The 19,098-nt window shown below is 37.2% G+C and overlaps 1 protein-coding gene across 5 annotated transcripts in view; it reads left to right on the top strand.

The window, feature by feature from the left end:
* The window catches only part of LOC136876276 (uncharacterized protein CG5098), a 577,938-nt gene that overhangs the window by 529,529 nt on the left and 29,311 nt on the right, over positions 1-19,098 (top strand). For all 5 annotated transcript variants that reach the window (XM_067150088.2, XM_067150091.2, XM_067150087.2 and 2 more), the window contains one exon: positions 6,513-6,859. In XM_067150088.2, the coding sequence (XP_067006189.2) occupies positions 6,513-6,859 (347 nt within the window). The remainder of the gene's footprint in view (positions 1-6,512; positions 6,860-19,098) is intronic.

The following is a 19,098-nucleotide window of genomic DNA, read 5'->3' as shown; positions in this document are numbered from 1 at the left end:
AATCTTCAGAAATAAGTACATTAAACAATAAGTTCATTTTTTAAAACTTGATAATTTCTTCTTTTCCTAAAACTTCTTCATTCTAGACGATCTTGCAGCCCGTTCTTCTGCTGATATAACATACTGCTTATGTTTTGATGTTTTAACACGTTCGCGGCCGCTCGGATATCGGCAACCATTACCATGGTAATGTAATACTTTTTTTTGTTTAAAGGAGTTCATTTTCTGTTTCCTTATGCATTTTAGATTATTATTTTAATTATTTCAATATTATTTATGTGCATACAAGCCATGACGCACACGCCGCGTCAGCGATACTACCAATGAGCTTTTCCCCTTCGGTGCCATTTGACGCAGTATGTGCGTCATGACTGGTAATGAAGTGGAACGAGGAAAATAATGTTTTGTTTGATTGTAGAACTTCTTTACAACAGAAAAATAAGTTTTTGAACATTTCACACAAAAAATACTGTGCAGTAGAATCTTATTATTGCTGTGTGAACAATGTATACTTACATTACTCCATTAGCTGTACAATGTAACTAGTCAATGCAGTGTGCTACTTTTCAGTGACATTTCCTCGCAAAAATAACTCTTCTGCGAATGCGTTACATTCAGTGACAATGTTATTCAGCAAGTTGTCATCTGCAAGCAAGCGAAAATAACAAATAGGTTTCATGTCACTTGGCAGTGGAACCTTCAATCCCGGCTGACCAATAAAGTTTGTTTCATTGAGGACGAATCTGAACTCCAAGAAATGACCCCCGAAATATTGCCCATGTTATTTGGCGGGAGATTTGGAGATGAGATATTACTTACGTCTTCCTCATCTTCTGTAATGTGAGAATCGGGAGTAGGTGCTCGACACACACATCGTGATTAAAATTCTCACTCGGGTGGCTACAGTCACTTTTCATACTGTCATCACTGTAGTCACTATCAATGCTGTCACTGTCACTAGCGTTCAGTAGAGCTTCCAGACTATCATCATTAATTGCAAATCGCCTGTTTATCCCGCTAAGACGGGGTTTCCTCCGGTGAGAAGGTTCTGAAACTTCACTGTTCTCTCTTGACATCACAGAAATGTATGCCGACTTGTAATGGCTACAGAGATTGTAACTAACAATTGATCTGATGCCCGGATGGCGCATGTATTATTAATAACACCTTAACAGTGTACAGATAAGAATTCTGTTTGTTTACATACATATTGGTGGAAATATGAACTTTAATATTTGGCGTGGAGTGTGACAGACGTGTGTCGTCATCGGTACTGAGCGAAAGTGGAGTCATGACGCATATGTGTTGGCATCGGCTGCAAACATTTTAAGTGATAGTTTTGTCCTTTATGAACTGTTGAGAATAACTAAAGACAAATACTATTAATAATCTTGACCATAGTGGTCGCTGTTGGATCCGTATTGACTTAATCACAACAAATATGTAGGTAAATGATCCGCCTAGTCAATACTATATATTGATTTTTATTTACCTTTCACCTCAACATTCCGTCTAGTACATGTTTCGAGAATATATATACATTCTCTTCATCAGCTAATTGAATTAAAATTCCATTATACAATAAGACCTATTAAAAGAGGGGGGCCCCCATTAAGAAATCTAAAACTATGGCTATTACAATGCAACATAAAAAAGGATTGAAGGATGAAGACATGGAAATAAAATCCATCTTATCATGTACAATAAAACACAATATGATAATATCTGTTTGAATTAAAATGTTGAGCACAGCGTCTTGTTGCAGTGTGGCGTCACAGTGTCCTTGGTGTTGCAATGCTTTCTTGTAAACTTCAAATGGAGTGGTATTAAGAATACCTTCAATCTTTTTTATATGTTACATTGTAATGGCCATAGTTTCAGATTTCTTAATGGGGGCCCCCTCTTTTAATAGGTCTTAGTGTATACTGGAATTTTAATTCAACTAGCTGATGAAGAGAATGTATATATATTCTTGAAATATGTACTAGACGGAATGTTGAGGTGAAAGGTAAATAATCATTATATAGTATTGACTAGGCGGTTCATTTACCTACATATTTGTTGTAAAGACAAATATACACACTATTTACAATAAAAAGTTCAACACTTCTTGCAAAAAATCTTTCTTCAGTGTTTCTTGAAAATATTACATGCACTGTTGGTAGCTGGTAGTTTCAGTGTGCTGTCTGAGGGAGATTGAAATTCTGGCCTTGGAATAGGAATGGGACCAAATCCACATTGGAATATTTAAAAGCTTTAACTCATATGGAATTTTCTTTCAAAAAATAAGCTATGTCTGGTAGAAGGAATCTGAAGCTTCTGAGATAGCCTGTCGTATGGCAAAGATCAGCGCCTCATGGCCACCATATTGATGGCTTAATTCTTATGAATATTTTTTTTTTTAATTTTAGACACGATCTGGAAAGAGAGAAATATAAAAATTAATAGGTTTAAAAACCCTTGGAAATTTAAGAAATGAGTTTCCATCACGATTGCATGATGTAAAAGCTTACCATCAGATTTGGTGAAACTCCTTATAGCTGGTTCACAATTGAGCCTCGCTCTGACTTGCTTCTTGCCACACTACTACGCGTGTTATAATTATGTTTCCTCTCTCCCGGTGGAACTTGGCTAGGGGCGGTAGGGGGTGTTGCAGTACTATTAGTAGGGGAAGGGGAAATAGCTTGGCCTATAGGTAGAGCAGGAGGGCGGGATGTTTGTTTTAGAGAAGGTGACTTCAAACTATTAATTTTTTGTGATGATAAAAGCGACGATATCTGTTCATATAACAGATTTTTGTTCTCTTGTACGTCATTCAAATTTTTGTTTACATGAATACCAAACCTATATAAATAATTTTGTAATTGCTCATCAGGTTCCCTTTGCTCAATTTTTTTTAAGATGGTCAAGTCTCTTGTTGACCAGTATCTCCCAACACTCATAGCAGAATACTTGTATCTGTTGGTATTGACGTGTTTGAGATATCTAGTTCATACCTGCCAACTTTCCCAATTTAGGCGGGAGACTCCCGATTTTCGACAGTTTTTCCCGCCTCCCGATTATTCTATTATTTCTCCCGATTTTAGCTTATTTTTTGGTGAACGTCAAACATTTATTTTCAAATCCCGCCGTTTCAGCTTTTTTACGCCAGTGGCCGGAAGTCCTTCACTCATTGGCCGCTTTCAAACGAAACATTGACGTTTATGAATGCGAGAAATGTTCGCGAATGTACGATGTTTATTGAAACCTTTATATCGCGACGCGTGTATCGATTGTCAATCTCTCGTTCTCGCGTTCTATGTTGGTGTTCGTTCACATCAGTCTGGTCGATTCTAGAGACTCGTCGCTAGATATTGAGTGTTTCTTAGTAATTTAGTGACAGAATTTCAATTATAACTACTAGTGACTTTTCTAGAGATTTTACGAGCCATTTGGAGACAATTCAGACTAATTTTTATTTATCTCAATATAAATAAAACAAGAGTTTTGTCCGTACAGTGCTCAGAATGTAAAAAGAATGATATTTGCGTACCGGTCGCGACCATCCATATTAACAAGGGGACATGCACGTTTTAATTTTCCGTAATTGTCTGTCTGTCTGTCTGTCTGTCTGTCTGTCTGTCTGTCTGTCTGTCCATACGTGCGTACGCACGCTCATCACGAGAAAACGGCTGAAGAGAATTTAATGAAAATCGGTATATAACGTCGGGGAATAAGTCGCTACAATCGAGGCCATAAATAATTTTATTCGCGCTGAGTGTTTGACTGGCTTGAGTGTTTGTTATAATTTTATGTGATGTTCAGTGGTCCAAGTTCCTTTCGATGTTTCAGTTTGTTCTTGGACATTTTCATACGCTATATTATTGTGAATAAATCCAGCAAAAAACAGTACTTCCAGACATTTAAAGAATCATAATCTGTTGATTTTACGTGCATACTAAACGAGAAAAGGGAGAAAATTTTGCCATTTCCCTCCTCAGCCATCCTGGAAGTGGTTTTCCGTGGTTTCCCACTTCTCCTCCAGGCAAATGACTGGATGGTAGCCAACTTAAGGCCACGGCCGCTTCCTTCCCTCTTCCTTGCCTCTATCCCTTCCAAACTTCCCATCCCCCAACAAAGCCCCTGTTCAGCATAGCAGGTGAAGCCATCTTGCGAGGTACTGGCCATACTCCCCAGTTGTATCCCCGACCAAAAGTCTGAATCTCCAGGACACTGCCCTTGAGGCGGTAGAGGTGGGATCCCTCGCTGAGTCCGAGGGAAAAACCAACCCTGGAGGATAAACAGATTACGAACGAATTTACAAGCATACTACAAGGCAACAAACCTAAATTCATAAAATACACTACTATTTCTTTTGAAATAACACAGCACAGAACACCTGTGGAACTACAATCAAGGGGGTTGGCGTCACTGAACTAAGCATAAACAAAGCAAGCGCGCTCCTCGTGGTCTATTCAGTGGGTCTACTGCACTGTGCGCTCACTGCCATCTTACTACGCCAGTCATCTTCTATTCGGCTTACTGCTACCCAAGCCACCAGCCATCCATGTATAGAGATCAGTGGTGCTTAACTTATCAAGGAAGTCCTGTTATGTATGCTCCAAAGTAATATTCACCATGTCTGCTGCTGTTTACTGTAACATGGATTTCTTCTTGATTGTTATATTCATCTACAAATCATTGACCTATGATGTAAGTAGATATGATTGCATTGAAGTATCCTGTTTAAAGCATGAATTATTGTATTTTGTAGCCCAGAAGTATTATTATTTTCATCAAGCCGGGGGAAGTTGAAAAGTGTTAGATTTTTGTCGCCCGTGAGTTTTACTGATAGCCCTTTTAAAAGTTGGCAGGTATGTCAATAGATGAATCTATAGTATCCTGTTTTGGGCAGCGCAGATCCAAGCAATTCATTGGGGCAAACCAATTAGGTGATCATCCCAAACGATAAGTGATCTTAATTTAGGTGAATCTGTTTTTTTAGCAGTCAACAGTATTTCAGAATCATTATTGTGAAAAGAGTTTTGCTTTGTTTTTTGTTTTTTTTTTAATTTTTTTTAATTTATTTTTTTATTTTTATTTTATAAAATGCTCTCTTGTCAAACTAAGACACTACAATGCAGTAATCAGACCGTCAGTCCTCTATGCAGCAGAGTGTCTATATTTAACTAAGAAGACCCCACTAAGAGCCCTCGAGGTACAAGAAAGAAAGTTCCTGAGACGGATAGTGGGACCAAGAATTTTACCAGATGGAAGCCGATGGTATCAACCAAATCGTGAGCTATATAAACACCAAGAAAATCTCATAGATGCCATCAGAAGAAGGCGACTGGCTTTTTACGGACACCTATCCAGAATGGACTCAAATAGATTATCTCATAGGATCTTCAAGGCTGCTAACAAGGGCAAAGCTACTGGGTTCGTGTGGATGAAGCAAGTGGAGAAGGACCTTTCGGAACTCCACATAAATCAAAACGACATAGCTGATCGGAGTAACTATCATACAACTCTTAAAACTAAATCCTTTGTAACATCCCTCACAGAAGTTACCCACAGACCAAAAGACGAGACCAGGAAATGGTCTGAGGAACGTAAGATTGAATTTAGCCGGAAAATGAAGGACTACTGGGCCATCAGGAAAGCTCGAGGTACCAACAAGAAAACAGCTGCCAAACCAGCCGCTAAGAACACCAATTGTGGCAAACAACGACGATGACTTCAAGAAACAGCTAAAACACAAGCACCGTGGTCCATAGATGGCCCTAACGAATTAAAAAAAAAAATGCTCTCTCTTCTGTCCAGGAGAACCAGAACAGTAAGACCCCCTGTCAGGTTTAGAGAATATGTAGAAAAACATGAGAGGAGAGAACAAAGAGTAGACATCCAAAATATATTCAGGTGACCAAAAGTAGGCATCTAATTTTGTTTGTGTATATGTGTAAAGTTACAGATAAATTCTTTGAATTAATGATTAAGTCTATTGTGTATCCTTATATGCCCACTGGGTTATTAATGACCCCACCTTTGAAAACTTTCTCATTAAAAGAATGCTGTAAGTCTCCCATGTTGTATTGGTTCTGAATACATAAAAGCAAAATCAGAAAAAAATGGTCATAAATAGGTTAATGAGCAAATTTTATTTGCACCTAGCATCAGAAAATAATGTTGTTATCCACTAATATCATAGAATAATACTGAATTTCAGAGTTTTAGCTGACTCCGCACACTGGCAGAGCTGTTCTATTCGCCCATATCTGTCACTACGTTACTCCGAAAATTCAGAGTATAGATTTGTTGTATCTCAAAATTAGTGATTTTACTCAATACTGTATCTTGAGGCACCAAAGTATTATGTGAAGTATTGACTGGATGTGATTGTTACCTGTTTTTATGATTCTCTTTACTCTTTCTGATATTTACTTCCATGTAATTGTTGGCAGCTTTTCCAAATGTCCTTAAGATATTGTTGTGTTTGCATATTTGTTGAGAATATGAAACTCTATTTGTTGCAGGAAAAGTGTCTCGTGCGAGTGGTAAGAGTTTGGGTCTCTTTAGCAGCACCTTATCTGCTCGTTACGATGCTCATACGACAGATCCAACATGGATATGTGTATTCTGCAAACGTGGGCCACATTCTGCTCTAGGTCAGGGTGGTTTGGGGAGTGGGGATCTATTTGGTCCATATTTGGTTGGTAAGGAAAAGGCTGAAGATGGTGGCACTGGTAGTCCATTTATAGGATGTGAACCATCTGCTGATGAGAAGGATATTACTGAAGAGCAGAAGAGGGGAGGGAAAAATAAGAGAAGTCTGCGAGGGGCTGAGATGGTGGAGCAGTTTCGGCAAAAGATGTCGAAGAAGGTTTGTGATATATTTAGTTCAATATGTTCTCTGCTGTGCTCCTTATTTTGTTTTCTTTATTACATAAGGAATGAAATATGAACCTAGTTTGTAGTTTAAACGCCCGTTCAGTTGACAGGCTTTACTTTGTAACGTAGGGCGATTGGCCTTACAGTATCTGTAGAAATTGTCACCAAAAACAATGAAATTTCACAACCAGATCAGTGTTATTTGGTCAACTTTGCAAAATTTCCTGTTACTGTATGATACCAGACTATTATTGACAACCCATATAGCTACTTTTTAACATTTCTTGACTACCCTTCAATATATATCTTCGTATTTGATAAAATGAATCAAGTAAGAGAAAGATAAAAACTCAGTCCTTCCCGAGTTGATTCGGAGGCTTGCAGACCAAACGATGATAGGCATAAGTTTATAATGAAGATGTATGCAATGTATGTGTGTAGGTTTTGACCTCACATCGCATATTTAATTCATGTTGCTATTTAATATCATTTTCTTCCTTTGTAAATACAGCAGAAGTCTGTTATGGCAAGAATTCATTACAAATTTACTCGCTATAGTGAATTGTTGTTATATACAATTTTTCGAAAAAGTCTGAAAGAACCCACATGCATTAAAATCAGTATGAAACAGCAACCATTTTGTTCAAAACTTGCATTGCAGATGATTTGCATACTATGGCTTACTCATTTGTTATTTTCATAATTCCAATACTACGTGAATGCATATGTTCAATTTCATTCTTAAAAATTGTAGTAGTATCTCTCCAGAGGCTTGTGTGGCGAATGTTTCAGTTTTCTTATTCAATAAGCATCTCCTAACATAACTTATCCGTATATCTGTCATGAAAACATACTTTAAGCTCACGTGATTATAGCCTTTCGCTATAAATTTACATGGGAATAGTCTTTCCAAAATGTAACTGGAAGCGAGAAAATATGGTAACTAATCTCTGAAATCAGTTATGCACTTTGTCATATCTTGAGGTTATATTGAGGTGTATCACCTTCTTACGTAATTTCATTTTTCTTCTTTTGCGACCGCTTTTCCCACATCTGTGGGGTTGTGGGTACGAACAGTGTCTAACATGTGTATTTGGCCCTGTTTACGGCTGGATGCCCTTCCTGACACCAACCCTAAATGGAGGGATATAATCACTATTGCATGTTTCTGTGGTGGTTGGTAGTGTAGTGTGTTGTCTGAATATGAAGAGAAAAGTGTTGGGACAAACACAAACACCCAGTACCCGGGCCAGAAGAATTAATTAGAGGTGATTAAAATCCCCGACTCGGCTGGGAATCGAACCTGGGACCCTCTGAACCGAAAGCCTCAACACTGACCATTCAGCCAGTGAGTTGGACTCTTTATTTAATTTCAGTACATAGCATTGAAATTGTCATAGTTAATTTCAGCCTTAATTTCTAACCAGTTAACAAATGCTATCAGCCACATTATTTACGCATTTATTACAAAAACATTCCTCTTTCATTTCAAATTTTGTTTACTGTACATCAGTCGACTGGTATTACTAACCGACTCTGACATTGCCTTCGAATGTTGACGAGAGAGCTAGCTAATGCACATAGCGAGAAAAACGATACCGAAGACGATTGATCGCAGTCGATATAATCACTGTAGTCAAGACCAACTGCAGTAGTGGTCATGCTGGAATGCATAAATATCGATAACGGAAAAATAATGCACGTTTAGTCACTCGTAATAACAGATGCATAACAAGATATTAAAATCATTCCGTATTGACGGTTTTCACTTTACAAAGCAAATTTAACAAGTCCTCCTGTTCAATACATGTATATCTCCATCTTCAGATGGAGTAATATTGGTCATACATGTTTTGGCTCCTCTGAGCCATCTTCAGTGACGAAAAGTTAGAATTTACATAGTTGATATTAAAAGAATATGTTCAAATACAGTTAAGAAAAGAATGGAAAACAGATGAGACATGGTAGATTCAAATCAATTAATAATAGGAGCGAGGTTGTGAACTCTTAGTCTAAATGTACAGTATGTTTCCATTTCCATTGAGTCACAGTACCAAGTGATCAAGAGGGCAGCGAGAAAACTGACGTAACTATGTTTGTAGAGAAAACAAATGCCAGGTGGTAAATTGTGAGTGACTCATAGTGGAAACCACCAGTGTGGATTACATCTGTAATGGAAGAATCAAATGCGTGTGAGACACTTGGGCTATTAAATATATGAGCATGTAAAAACTTTTTTTTTTTTTTTTTTGGTTGTTCCTAAATTGATCTATATTGATGTAGATGCTCTCGAGAATGTTGAGCAATATACCTTTTTGCTCATATTGCAAAATCTTGGCATTCTAATTTGTAAACTCTGGAATTCAAATATCTATTATTATTGTTATTGTTGACAGTGTGCGAATTGAAGGTAAGTCTTTGGTGTGGGAGGTTCTAAACGCTATTTTGATGTCGTGTATTTTTAAAGACATTAGAAATTTGGAAGGGTGGAAGGGGGAGTGTTCATTCTGGTGAAAGAAGAATTTGTAAGCTATGAAAAAGTTAAAGATGAGACACATGAAATTCTAGGTGTAAGGCTCATTTCTAAAGATAATAGGCAACTTGATATATTTGGAGTGTACAGATCGGGAAAGGGTAGCACTGACGCGGATTCGGAATTATTTGATAGGATAGTCAGCTATGTGGGAAACGACATGGAAAGAAATGTGATTGTAGCGGGAGATCTGAATTTGCCAGATGTCAATTGGGAAGGAAATGCGAACGACAGGAAGCATGACCAACAAATGGCAAATAAGTTAATATGGGAAGGACAGCTGATTCAGAAAGTGATGGAACCAACCAGAGGGGAAAATATCCTGGATGTGGTGCTGATAAAATCAGATGAGCTCTATAGGGAAACTGAAGTAATAGATGGTATTAGTGATCATGAAGCTGTTTTTGTGGTAGTTAAAAATAAATGTGATAGAAAGGAAGGTCTTAAAAGTAGGACTATTAGGCAGTACCATATGGCTGATAAAACAGGCATGAGGCAGTTTCTAAAAAGTAACTATGATCGGTGGAAAATGGTAAATAAAAATGTAAACAGACTCCTGGGATGGGTTTAAAGAAATTGTTGAGGAATGTGAAAACAGGTTTGTACCTTTAAGGGTGGTATGGAATGGTAAAGACCCACCTTATTATAATAGAGAAATAAAGAGACTAAGAAGGAGGTGCAGACTGGAAAGAAATAGTTAGAAATGGCTGTGGAAGTAAGGAGAAACTAAAGGAACTTACTAGAAAATTGAATCTAGCAAAGAAGGCAGCTAAGGATAACATGATGGCAAGCATAATTGGCAGTCATACAAATTTTAGTGAAAAATGGAAGGGTATGTTTAGGTATTTTAAGGCAGAAACAGGTTCCAAGAAGGACATTCCAGGAATAATTAATGAACAAGGGGAGTGTGTATGTGAGGATCTTCAAAAGGCAGAAGTATTCAGTCAGCAGTATGTAAAGATTGTTGGTTACAAGGATAATGTCAAGATAGAGGAGGAGACTAAGGCCAAAGAATAAAATTTACATATGATAACAATGACATTTACAATAAGATACAAAAGTTGAAAACTAGAAAAGCGGCTGGAATTGATCAGATTTCTGGGGATATACTAAAGACAATGGGTTGGGATATAGTACCATATCTGAAGTACTTATTTGATTATTGTTTGGTCGGAGGAGCTATACCAGATGAATGGAGAGTTGCTATAGTAGCCCCTGTGTGTAAAGGAAAGGGTGATAGACATAAAGTTGAAAATTACAGGCCCGTAAGTTTGACATGCATTGTATGTAAGCTTTGGGAAGGCATTATTTCTGATTATATTAGACATGTTTGTGAAATTAATAACTGGTTCGATAGAAGGCAGTTCGGTTTTAGGAAAGGTTATTCCACTGAAGCTCAACTTGTAGCATTCCAGCAAGATATAGCAGATATCTTGGATTCTGGAGGTCAAATGGACTGTATCGCGATTGACCTGTCTAAAGCATTTGATAGGGTGGATCATGGGAGACTACTGGCAAAAATGAGTGCAATTGGACTAGACAAAAGAGTGACTGAATGGGTTGCTATATTTCTAGAAAATAGATCTTGGAGAATTAGAGTAGGTGAAGCTTTATCTGACCCTGTAATAATTAAGAGGGGAATTCCTCAAGGCAGTAGCCTATTATCGGACCTTTATGTTTTCTTATATATATAAATGATATGAGTAAAGGAGTGGAATCGGAGGTAAGGCTTTTTGCGGGTGATGTTATTCTCTATAGAGTGATGAATAAGTTACAAGATTGTGAGCAACTGCAACGTGACCTCGAAAATGTTGTGAGATGGACAGCAGGCAATGGTATGTTGATAAACGGTGTTAAAAGGTTGTGAGATTCACAAATAGGAAAAGTCCTCTCAGTTTTAATTGCTGCGTTGATGGGGTGAAAGTTCCTTTTGGGGATCATTGTAAGTATCTAGGTGTTAATATAAGGAAAGATCTTCATTGGGGTAATCACATAAATTGGATTGTAAATAAAGGGTACAGATCTCTGCACATAGTTATGTGGGTGTTTAGGGGTTGTAGTAAGGGTGTAAAGAAGAGGGCATATAAGTCTCTGGTAAGACCCCAACTAGAGTATGGTTCCACTGTATGGGACCCTCACCAGGATTACCTGATTCAAGAACTGGAAAAAAATCCAAAGAAAAGCAGCTCGATTTGTTCTGGGCGATTTCCGACAAAAGAGTAGCGTTACAAAAATGTTGCAAAGTTTGGGTTGGGAAGAATTGAGAGAAAGAAGAAGAGCTGCTCGACTAAGTGGTATGTTCTGAGCTGTCATCGGAGAGATGGCGTGGAATGACATTAGTAGACGAATAAGTTTGAGTGGCGTTTATAAAAGTAGGAAAGATCACAGTATGAAGATAATGTTGGAATTCAAGAGGACAAACTGGGGCAAATATTCATTTATAGGAAGGGGAGTTAGGGATTGGAATAACTTACCAAGGGAGACGTTCAATAAATTTCCAAATTCTTTGAAATCATTTAGGAAAAGGCTAGGAAAGTAACAGATAGGAAATCTGCCACCTGGGCTACTGCCCTAAATGTAGATCAGTATTGATTGATTGATTGATTGATTGATTGATTGATTGATTGAATGCTACTACAACTGAAAGTGGAAAACTTGAAAAATCCAAAATGATCATCATGAATCCGAAGCTTCCCTCAGCGAAAGCGCTACCCAAGATCCACAAAGCCGACGTCCCCATAAGGCCCATTATCAATTTCAGAAATAGTCAGACTTATAAGGTACCCTTAAGTATCCCTTAAGTCACACTATTATTTTCAAGCCAATACGTCAGTGAAAAATTCTATAGAATTTTGCAATAAAATTGAGCACTTTAATTTATCTAAACACCATACACTTCATTCATTTGATATTACTAATATGTATGCTAATATGCCCATTAACAATACCATACAATTCATTAAGAACAACTTTTCCAAATTCAGTAAATTAAGTAAAGGCGAAATAGAAGAATTTTTCCAAATTCTGAAATTCATATTGAATAATAATTTCTTTACTTTTAATAATGCCATTTATCAACAGATGGATCTTCCTATGGGGTCACTGGCTTCAGGGATTCTTGCGGATATTTATATCGATCATGTAGAACATTCTCACATCATTGGCAAGATTAACGGCATTCAACATTGGGCACGCTATGTGGATGATATGTTTGTCATTTTAGACTATCGCATTACTAGCAGCAATACAGTACTTGAACTCCTCAACTACATTGATCCACATATAAAATTCACCATAGAGTCAGAAAACAATAATGCCCTCAATTACCTTGATTTAACCATTACGCACAACTGCAATAATATATAGACAACCCACCCACATCATCAATACCATCCAACAGACTTCTTTGCACTCAGACATGTATAAGAAAGCAGCTTACAATAGTATGGTATTTAGAGCATTAACTATTCCTTTATCCCGCTAGAAGTACAAAAAGGAAGTTAATACTATTTGCAATATTGCAGAATACAACGGCTCAACAGAACTTTTGTCAGCAGAATCATCAATAGATATAAAAGCAGACCTGAGACTACCGTAGAAAAAGACTCTGCTCTTAAAGAGAAGTTTTCTACTTTCACATTCAATAGTACGTGAAGTACTGACTGGATGTGATCGTTACCTGTTTTCTAATGTCGGTAAAAAACACGACTTCAAAATAGCGTTTAGAACCTCCCACAGCAATTCTAGACTTATCTTCAATTCGCACACTGTCAATAATAATAATAATAATAATAATAATAATAATAATAATAATAGATATTTGATTTCCGGAGTATACAAATTAGAATGCCAATCCTGTAACTTGAGCTATGATGGTCAAACAGGCCGCAATTTTGTTGTAAGATATCACGGAACATCGCAACGCTCTCATACAATCGGTTTTCAGCTATGAATGAGCATCATAAAGATTCCAGTCACGAGTATACAACAATAAATAAAGATTTTAAGATCTTGCGATATGAGCAAAAAGGTACTTTGCTCAACATTCTCGAGAGCATCTACATCAATATAGATCAATTTAGGAACCCTTCTCATAATTTAAGTGAAATCATCGAAAAAAAGAACCTTTTACTTGAAACTCTCATTCCGTATATTTGTAAGTACAAAAACAAACCCCGCCTACACCTCTACAACTCAATACCACTCCCTCTCTTCCCTCTCCCCACCAGCTCAGCTCCTCCCTCCCCTCCCCCCTTCACTCTTCCCATCCTCGTAAACACAGCTGAGCCAGCAGCAGACACTAGCAGTGAGAAGGGGACCGCCAAATTGAGAAGGTCATGCCGTTTGAGAGAGCAACTGCTCAGTAAGTAATTTAAAGTTTTTTCACACTCATTTTACTCAGTAGCCCAAAGTTTCTCACATGTATTTCATTCTTCCATTACAGATGTAATCCACACTGGTGGTTTTCACTATGAGTCACTCACAATTTACCTGGCATCTGTTTTCTCTACAAACATAGTTACGTCATCCTCGCTGCCCTCTTGATCACTTGGGATTGTGACTCAACGGAAACAGACTGTTATTCTCAATTTGAACACAGTGTATTCGTCCTCGTTTTTGACAACGTATTGTACTTATAGACTAAGAGGTCCACAACCTTGCTGCTATTATTCATTGTTTTTAACGCTATCCTGTCTCATCTGTTTTCCATTCTTCATAGTATTTTAACATATTCTTTTAACATCAGCTATGTAAATTTTAACTTTTTGTCATTGAAGATGGCTCAAAGGAGCTGAAACATGTATGACCAATATTACTACATCTAAAGATGGAGATATATATGTCTTGAAGAGGACGACCTATTATATTCGCTTTGCAAAGTGGTAACGGATGCATAGGTGATAGGGTTCTCACTGTAATCGAAGGATAATACACAGTTTAATACACTATAGGAATTTTCAAGGGACCGAAAAAACAGTTTTGGGTTTTCGCTATATGCCGTACTTGCTATAGCGGACTTCTTCTGTAATTTAATTTTCTCAGTTGCACATTGTAGCCTACATATTTTGCTACATGAATTGGGTTAATTTTTTACTTTTTATTTATATGTCTTTAATAGTGGCGAAGTTAGGACTCGTGGTCCTCTCTTACACTTAACCACATCATTATACAGAAAAACCGTAGAGAATATTAAATATCTTAAAAGAAACTAATTTGTATCATAAATTCAAAATAAATACATCATAATTATACCAATATGAACATATCATTTGTCAAACTACTAAATGAAATTTTATGATAAATATGTTTAAATTAATTTAAAGAAAAATTAACTAATATATACACACATCCATACAACACCATTCACTCATCAAGATTCACACCGTGGCTTATGCATCTAAGAGATACCTTCTGTAGGAAGACTTGAGAGACTCCAGTGAGTTACTACTTTGGATGTTATTTGGAACCGAGTTCCATAATCTACTACCTGTCGCAATAAATGAATGATTACCTGCTAAAGGGAATGGCAAGTGTAGTAACAGAGCATGTATTATGCTGGTGAAAAGAGGAAAGGTATGTAAAGTTTGATGACAGGTACAGGGGAGTTCTCTGTTAGTGATCTATACACCAACAGGGCTACATGAAGATTTCTGAGTTCTTCAAATTTCAGGAGGGAAAGTTCCTTGTAATAAGGTGTGACATGAGTGTCGTAGTGTAACGAAAATACAAATCTCGTGCAGGAAATCATGGTTGCTTTGTATTTTTCTAATTTGTTCTTTCGTTGCATCTATGAATACAGCATCACAATAGTAGAATAAAGGGAGAACTAATGTTTTTATAAGCCTGACTTTCATATTTAACAGTAAAATGTTATGGTGGTATTTCAGAGGATGGAGTGAGGTATATACCCTGTTACAGATACGTGTGACGTGTTCATTCCAGTTTAGGTTTCCATTTATAACAACACCTAGATTATTTACCGAGCTTTCATATGGAATTTTGGTATCAGATAGGGTGAGTGAAGGGATGTCTAAAGACTTTGTCATGTTTATTAATTGTGATTGTCCAACTATAATAGCTTTTGTCTTGGAGGGATTTATTAATATTGAGTTTTCACAAGCATATGATGATATATTTTGTAAGTCAGCATTCATTCTATCAGTTGCTAGACGAATATCTCCCAAATTTGTGTGATAATATATTTGGAGGTCATCTGCATATATATGATAATTAACAATATTTCAGTCTTGATGCTATGTCGTTTATGTATAAAATAAAAAGCAGTGGTCCAAGTACAGAGCCTTGGGGTACTCCTGTGTGTTTCATTGCCCATTGAGAAGTCTTATTCTTTATAACGACTCGTTTGTGAGGTGAAAGCTAAAAAGTTGTAAAGCAGTATGATTTAGATGAAGAAATTTTAATTTGGCTAGCAATATGTCTTAAGTTAACAGTGTCGAATGCACTGCTAAAATCAAGAAGAGTAAGTAATGTGACCTTCTGTTCACTCATTGCTTATCTAATGTCGTCTGTAACCTTCAGTAGGGCAGTGGTCGTGCTGGGTCCCTTTTTAAACCCTGACTGTAATGGATCAAACAAGGAATATTTGTGAAGATACCCCGTTAGTTGCCAATGGATTATCTGTTTGAAGGGTTTGGAGAGAGATGAAAGGATACACACAGTTCGATAGTCTGATAGGGAAATAGCTGGAGACTTTTTTGGTCCCGGATTTATTATTGCATCTTTCCGTATCCTTGGATATGATAATACAGATGTTGATTCCCATAGGGAATTTAAAATATTTGTCCCGAATGAGTAAATTTATAATACCAATATAATGGTCCGTTATTGGACATAACGGACCATTATATTGGTATTCCTTGGATATGTTCGAGAACTGAGGCAGAAATTATTTCTGTGAGTAATTACTGGGCAAATAATATCTAGAATGTATTCAGACGTGCCAAGTCTCCCGATTTTTCATCGTTCCTCCCGATCGCCGGATCCGATCTCCCGATTTTCAGAGCAATATCCGTAATTTTCGTATTATTTTAAACTCCCGTGGATTTCCTCGTTCTCATCGACATATGGCTGAGTATGGCTGGTCGATAGTAGTTCTAGTAATGATACCAGGTGGCAGTACGGGGCACGGTGGCCAGTCGTGCTGCTCTTTGGTCTATAATACAGTCATTCTCTTTGCAAGCAAGTAACATTCTCTTTTGAGTAACCTAACCTCAGAAGTAGCACACCATAGATGTTTTACCCGTAGAAGTGCTCGTGTTGTGTCTTAATATTTGTTTTGGCCAAAATGTCAAAAAAGAAATACGATGCAGTGTTTAAAAGTGCTTATAGGGAAGAGTTTCCGTGTTTGAGTGAATCCAGAAAGGGACCAACGTTCACATTCTGTACTATATGTAGGTGTGATTTTTCAGTTGCACATGGCGGGAAATGCGATATACTCAAGCATATGCAAACGAAAAAACATAAGGAGAGTGTCCAGTGTGTAGAAAGAAACCAGAAACTGAACTTTTCATGTTAAAACCAAGATGTAAATCCTGTGACGAATGCCGAGGCATTATTTACGTCATTTATAGTAGAACATAACCTGCCTGTAAATTGTGCCGATCACGCCGGACATTTGTTTGGTAAAATGTTTCCTGATTCGTAAATCGCTAAACGATATGGGTGTGCTAGAACGAAAACAGCGGCTATCATTACAGAAATGTGCATGGGAGAAAGGGCGAAAATTGTATCACATTTACAGGTGAATGCATTTTCTGTTGCTACTGATGGTGGCAATAAAAGCGGCTTGAAGGTATATGCCATTGTCGTAACATTTTTTAGGCCTGAACTCAATGAAATTCAGAGTTGTCTACTCCCTGTGCTTAATTTAGAAGGGGATGCTACTGGAGCTAACATTGCCAATCATTTGCTCTCAACTTGTCGGGAATTCTGCATTCCATTAAAAAACTGCCTAGCTCTTGATGCTGATAATGCTCCAGTAATGGTAGGATTAAAGAATGGTGTGGCAGGATATTTGAAGCGGGAAAATAGTAACATAATCATCGCAGGCTGCTCTTGTCACCTAATTAATCTTACTGCCGAGAAGGGTGCGGCGTGCTTGCCCGTAAATGTAGATGAAAGTATAATAGATATATTTTATTGTCTGGAAAGGAGTGCAAAGAGGAAAGAAAAGTCCAGAGAATTTCAGACTTTACACAACACTGAGATCAGGAAAATTCTGAATAATGTGCCTACTCGATGGTTATCACTAAGAAGGTGTTTAGATAGGATTTTGCTTCAGTGGGACCCTTTGGTTACATTATTCAGGAGCAAAATTGTGAGTTAGGATTCTCAGATGGGAACTTTGAAGACTTACAAAATTCCTAAGTACAGTTTAAGTGCAGATGTGTCTTGTTTGTCTGAAAACGTTAAGGAATATCATAACATTTCACCTCACTCCTCAGTTAAAAGAAAAACCCAGTCATCAGTTTCAAAAAAAAAAAGAAACTACTGATCACACTAAGAGCCATGCATTGTCACGTGAAGAACGACTTTTCATGTTCCTTTCATCAAATTTACATAAATCTTTTTGCCTTTTTCTCTCAAGTTTTATGGATATCTTTGAGAATCCAAACGTAGCTCTTCAGTCAAGTATGCCCCACATCCACTTATTGAGGTCAGTTTTGGAGGAACTATTGAAGAATGTGATGGCAAGGTTTCTGAAACCAGTCGTTATTAAAGGATCCTCCTCTCTCCTTGATGTAGATTATCATACTCCAGCAAATCAAAAGGATGATTGTGATTTGATGATAGGGAACTCTGCGTTTGTTTTAGTGAACACCTTGAAGTCTGAGGAAAAGTGCATATTCTTTAAGTCTGTTAGAAAGTGTTTCTCTTCATCGTGTGACTACATGGTACACAAATTTCCATTCAAAGATGAAGTTTTAATTAATGCAGAAGTTGCAAATATTTCTGCTATAAGTAAGGCATCATTTTCTAGCCTTAGATTTTTCATTAACAAGTGTCCGAACATTTTGACTAGTGAAACGGAACATTTGGATAAGGAAACTGATATTCTGCACTCCCAGTTCTGTAACTTTCAGCTTGAAGAAATAGACCTGGCAAAAGGAAGAATTGATGTTCAATGGGCATTGGTAGGTCCGATGAAATCAGCTGATGGTGTACTTAAATATGACAGACTCTCTAAAATGATGCTTGCTATTTTATCAATTCCACATAGCAATGCAGAATGTGAAAGGATTTTTAGCAGAGTCACAAAGACAAAAACACAGTTCACATCCTTGCTGTCTGAACAAACTTTGGAGAAACTTTTAACCTTGAAATCAGTTCAGCAAGGCAGGTGCTTTGAACAAAAATTTAGTTCCGAGTTTCTGAAGAGGGCTAAGTCAGCTACTGATGTGTTGAACAACAATTAGTCGTAATGTGATCACCATGTTGAAGGATGAAAAGTACCATGTTTCTACAGTTCAGGTATGTCCAGTACTTAGTATTCACATGTAAATGATGAAATATATATATATATATATATATGGGCATATAGAATTGTTAATGTATTGAATTATAATGAATTTGTACATGTTCTGCCATCAGTGATGTGTCGTAATACGTCGCGATTCGCTGCGAAATTTCTCCTGATTTTTCACTTTTGAAAGTCTGTGTATTTAATGATGATGATG

Source organism: Anabrus simplex, chromosome 6, assembly GCF_040414725.1.
Source record: "Anabrus simplex isolate iqAnaSimp1 chromosome 6, ASM4041472v1, whole genome shotgun sequence".
Lineage (NCBI taxonomy): Eukaryota > Metazoa > Arthropoda > Insecta > Orthoptera > Tettigoniidae > Anabrus > Anabrus simplex.
The sequence above is the reverse complement of the archived record's forward strand: the minus strand, read 5'-3'. Positions and strand labels throughout refer to the sequence as shown.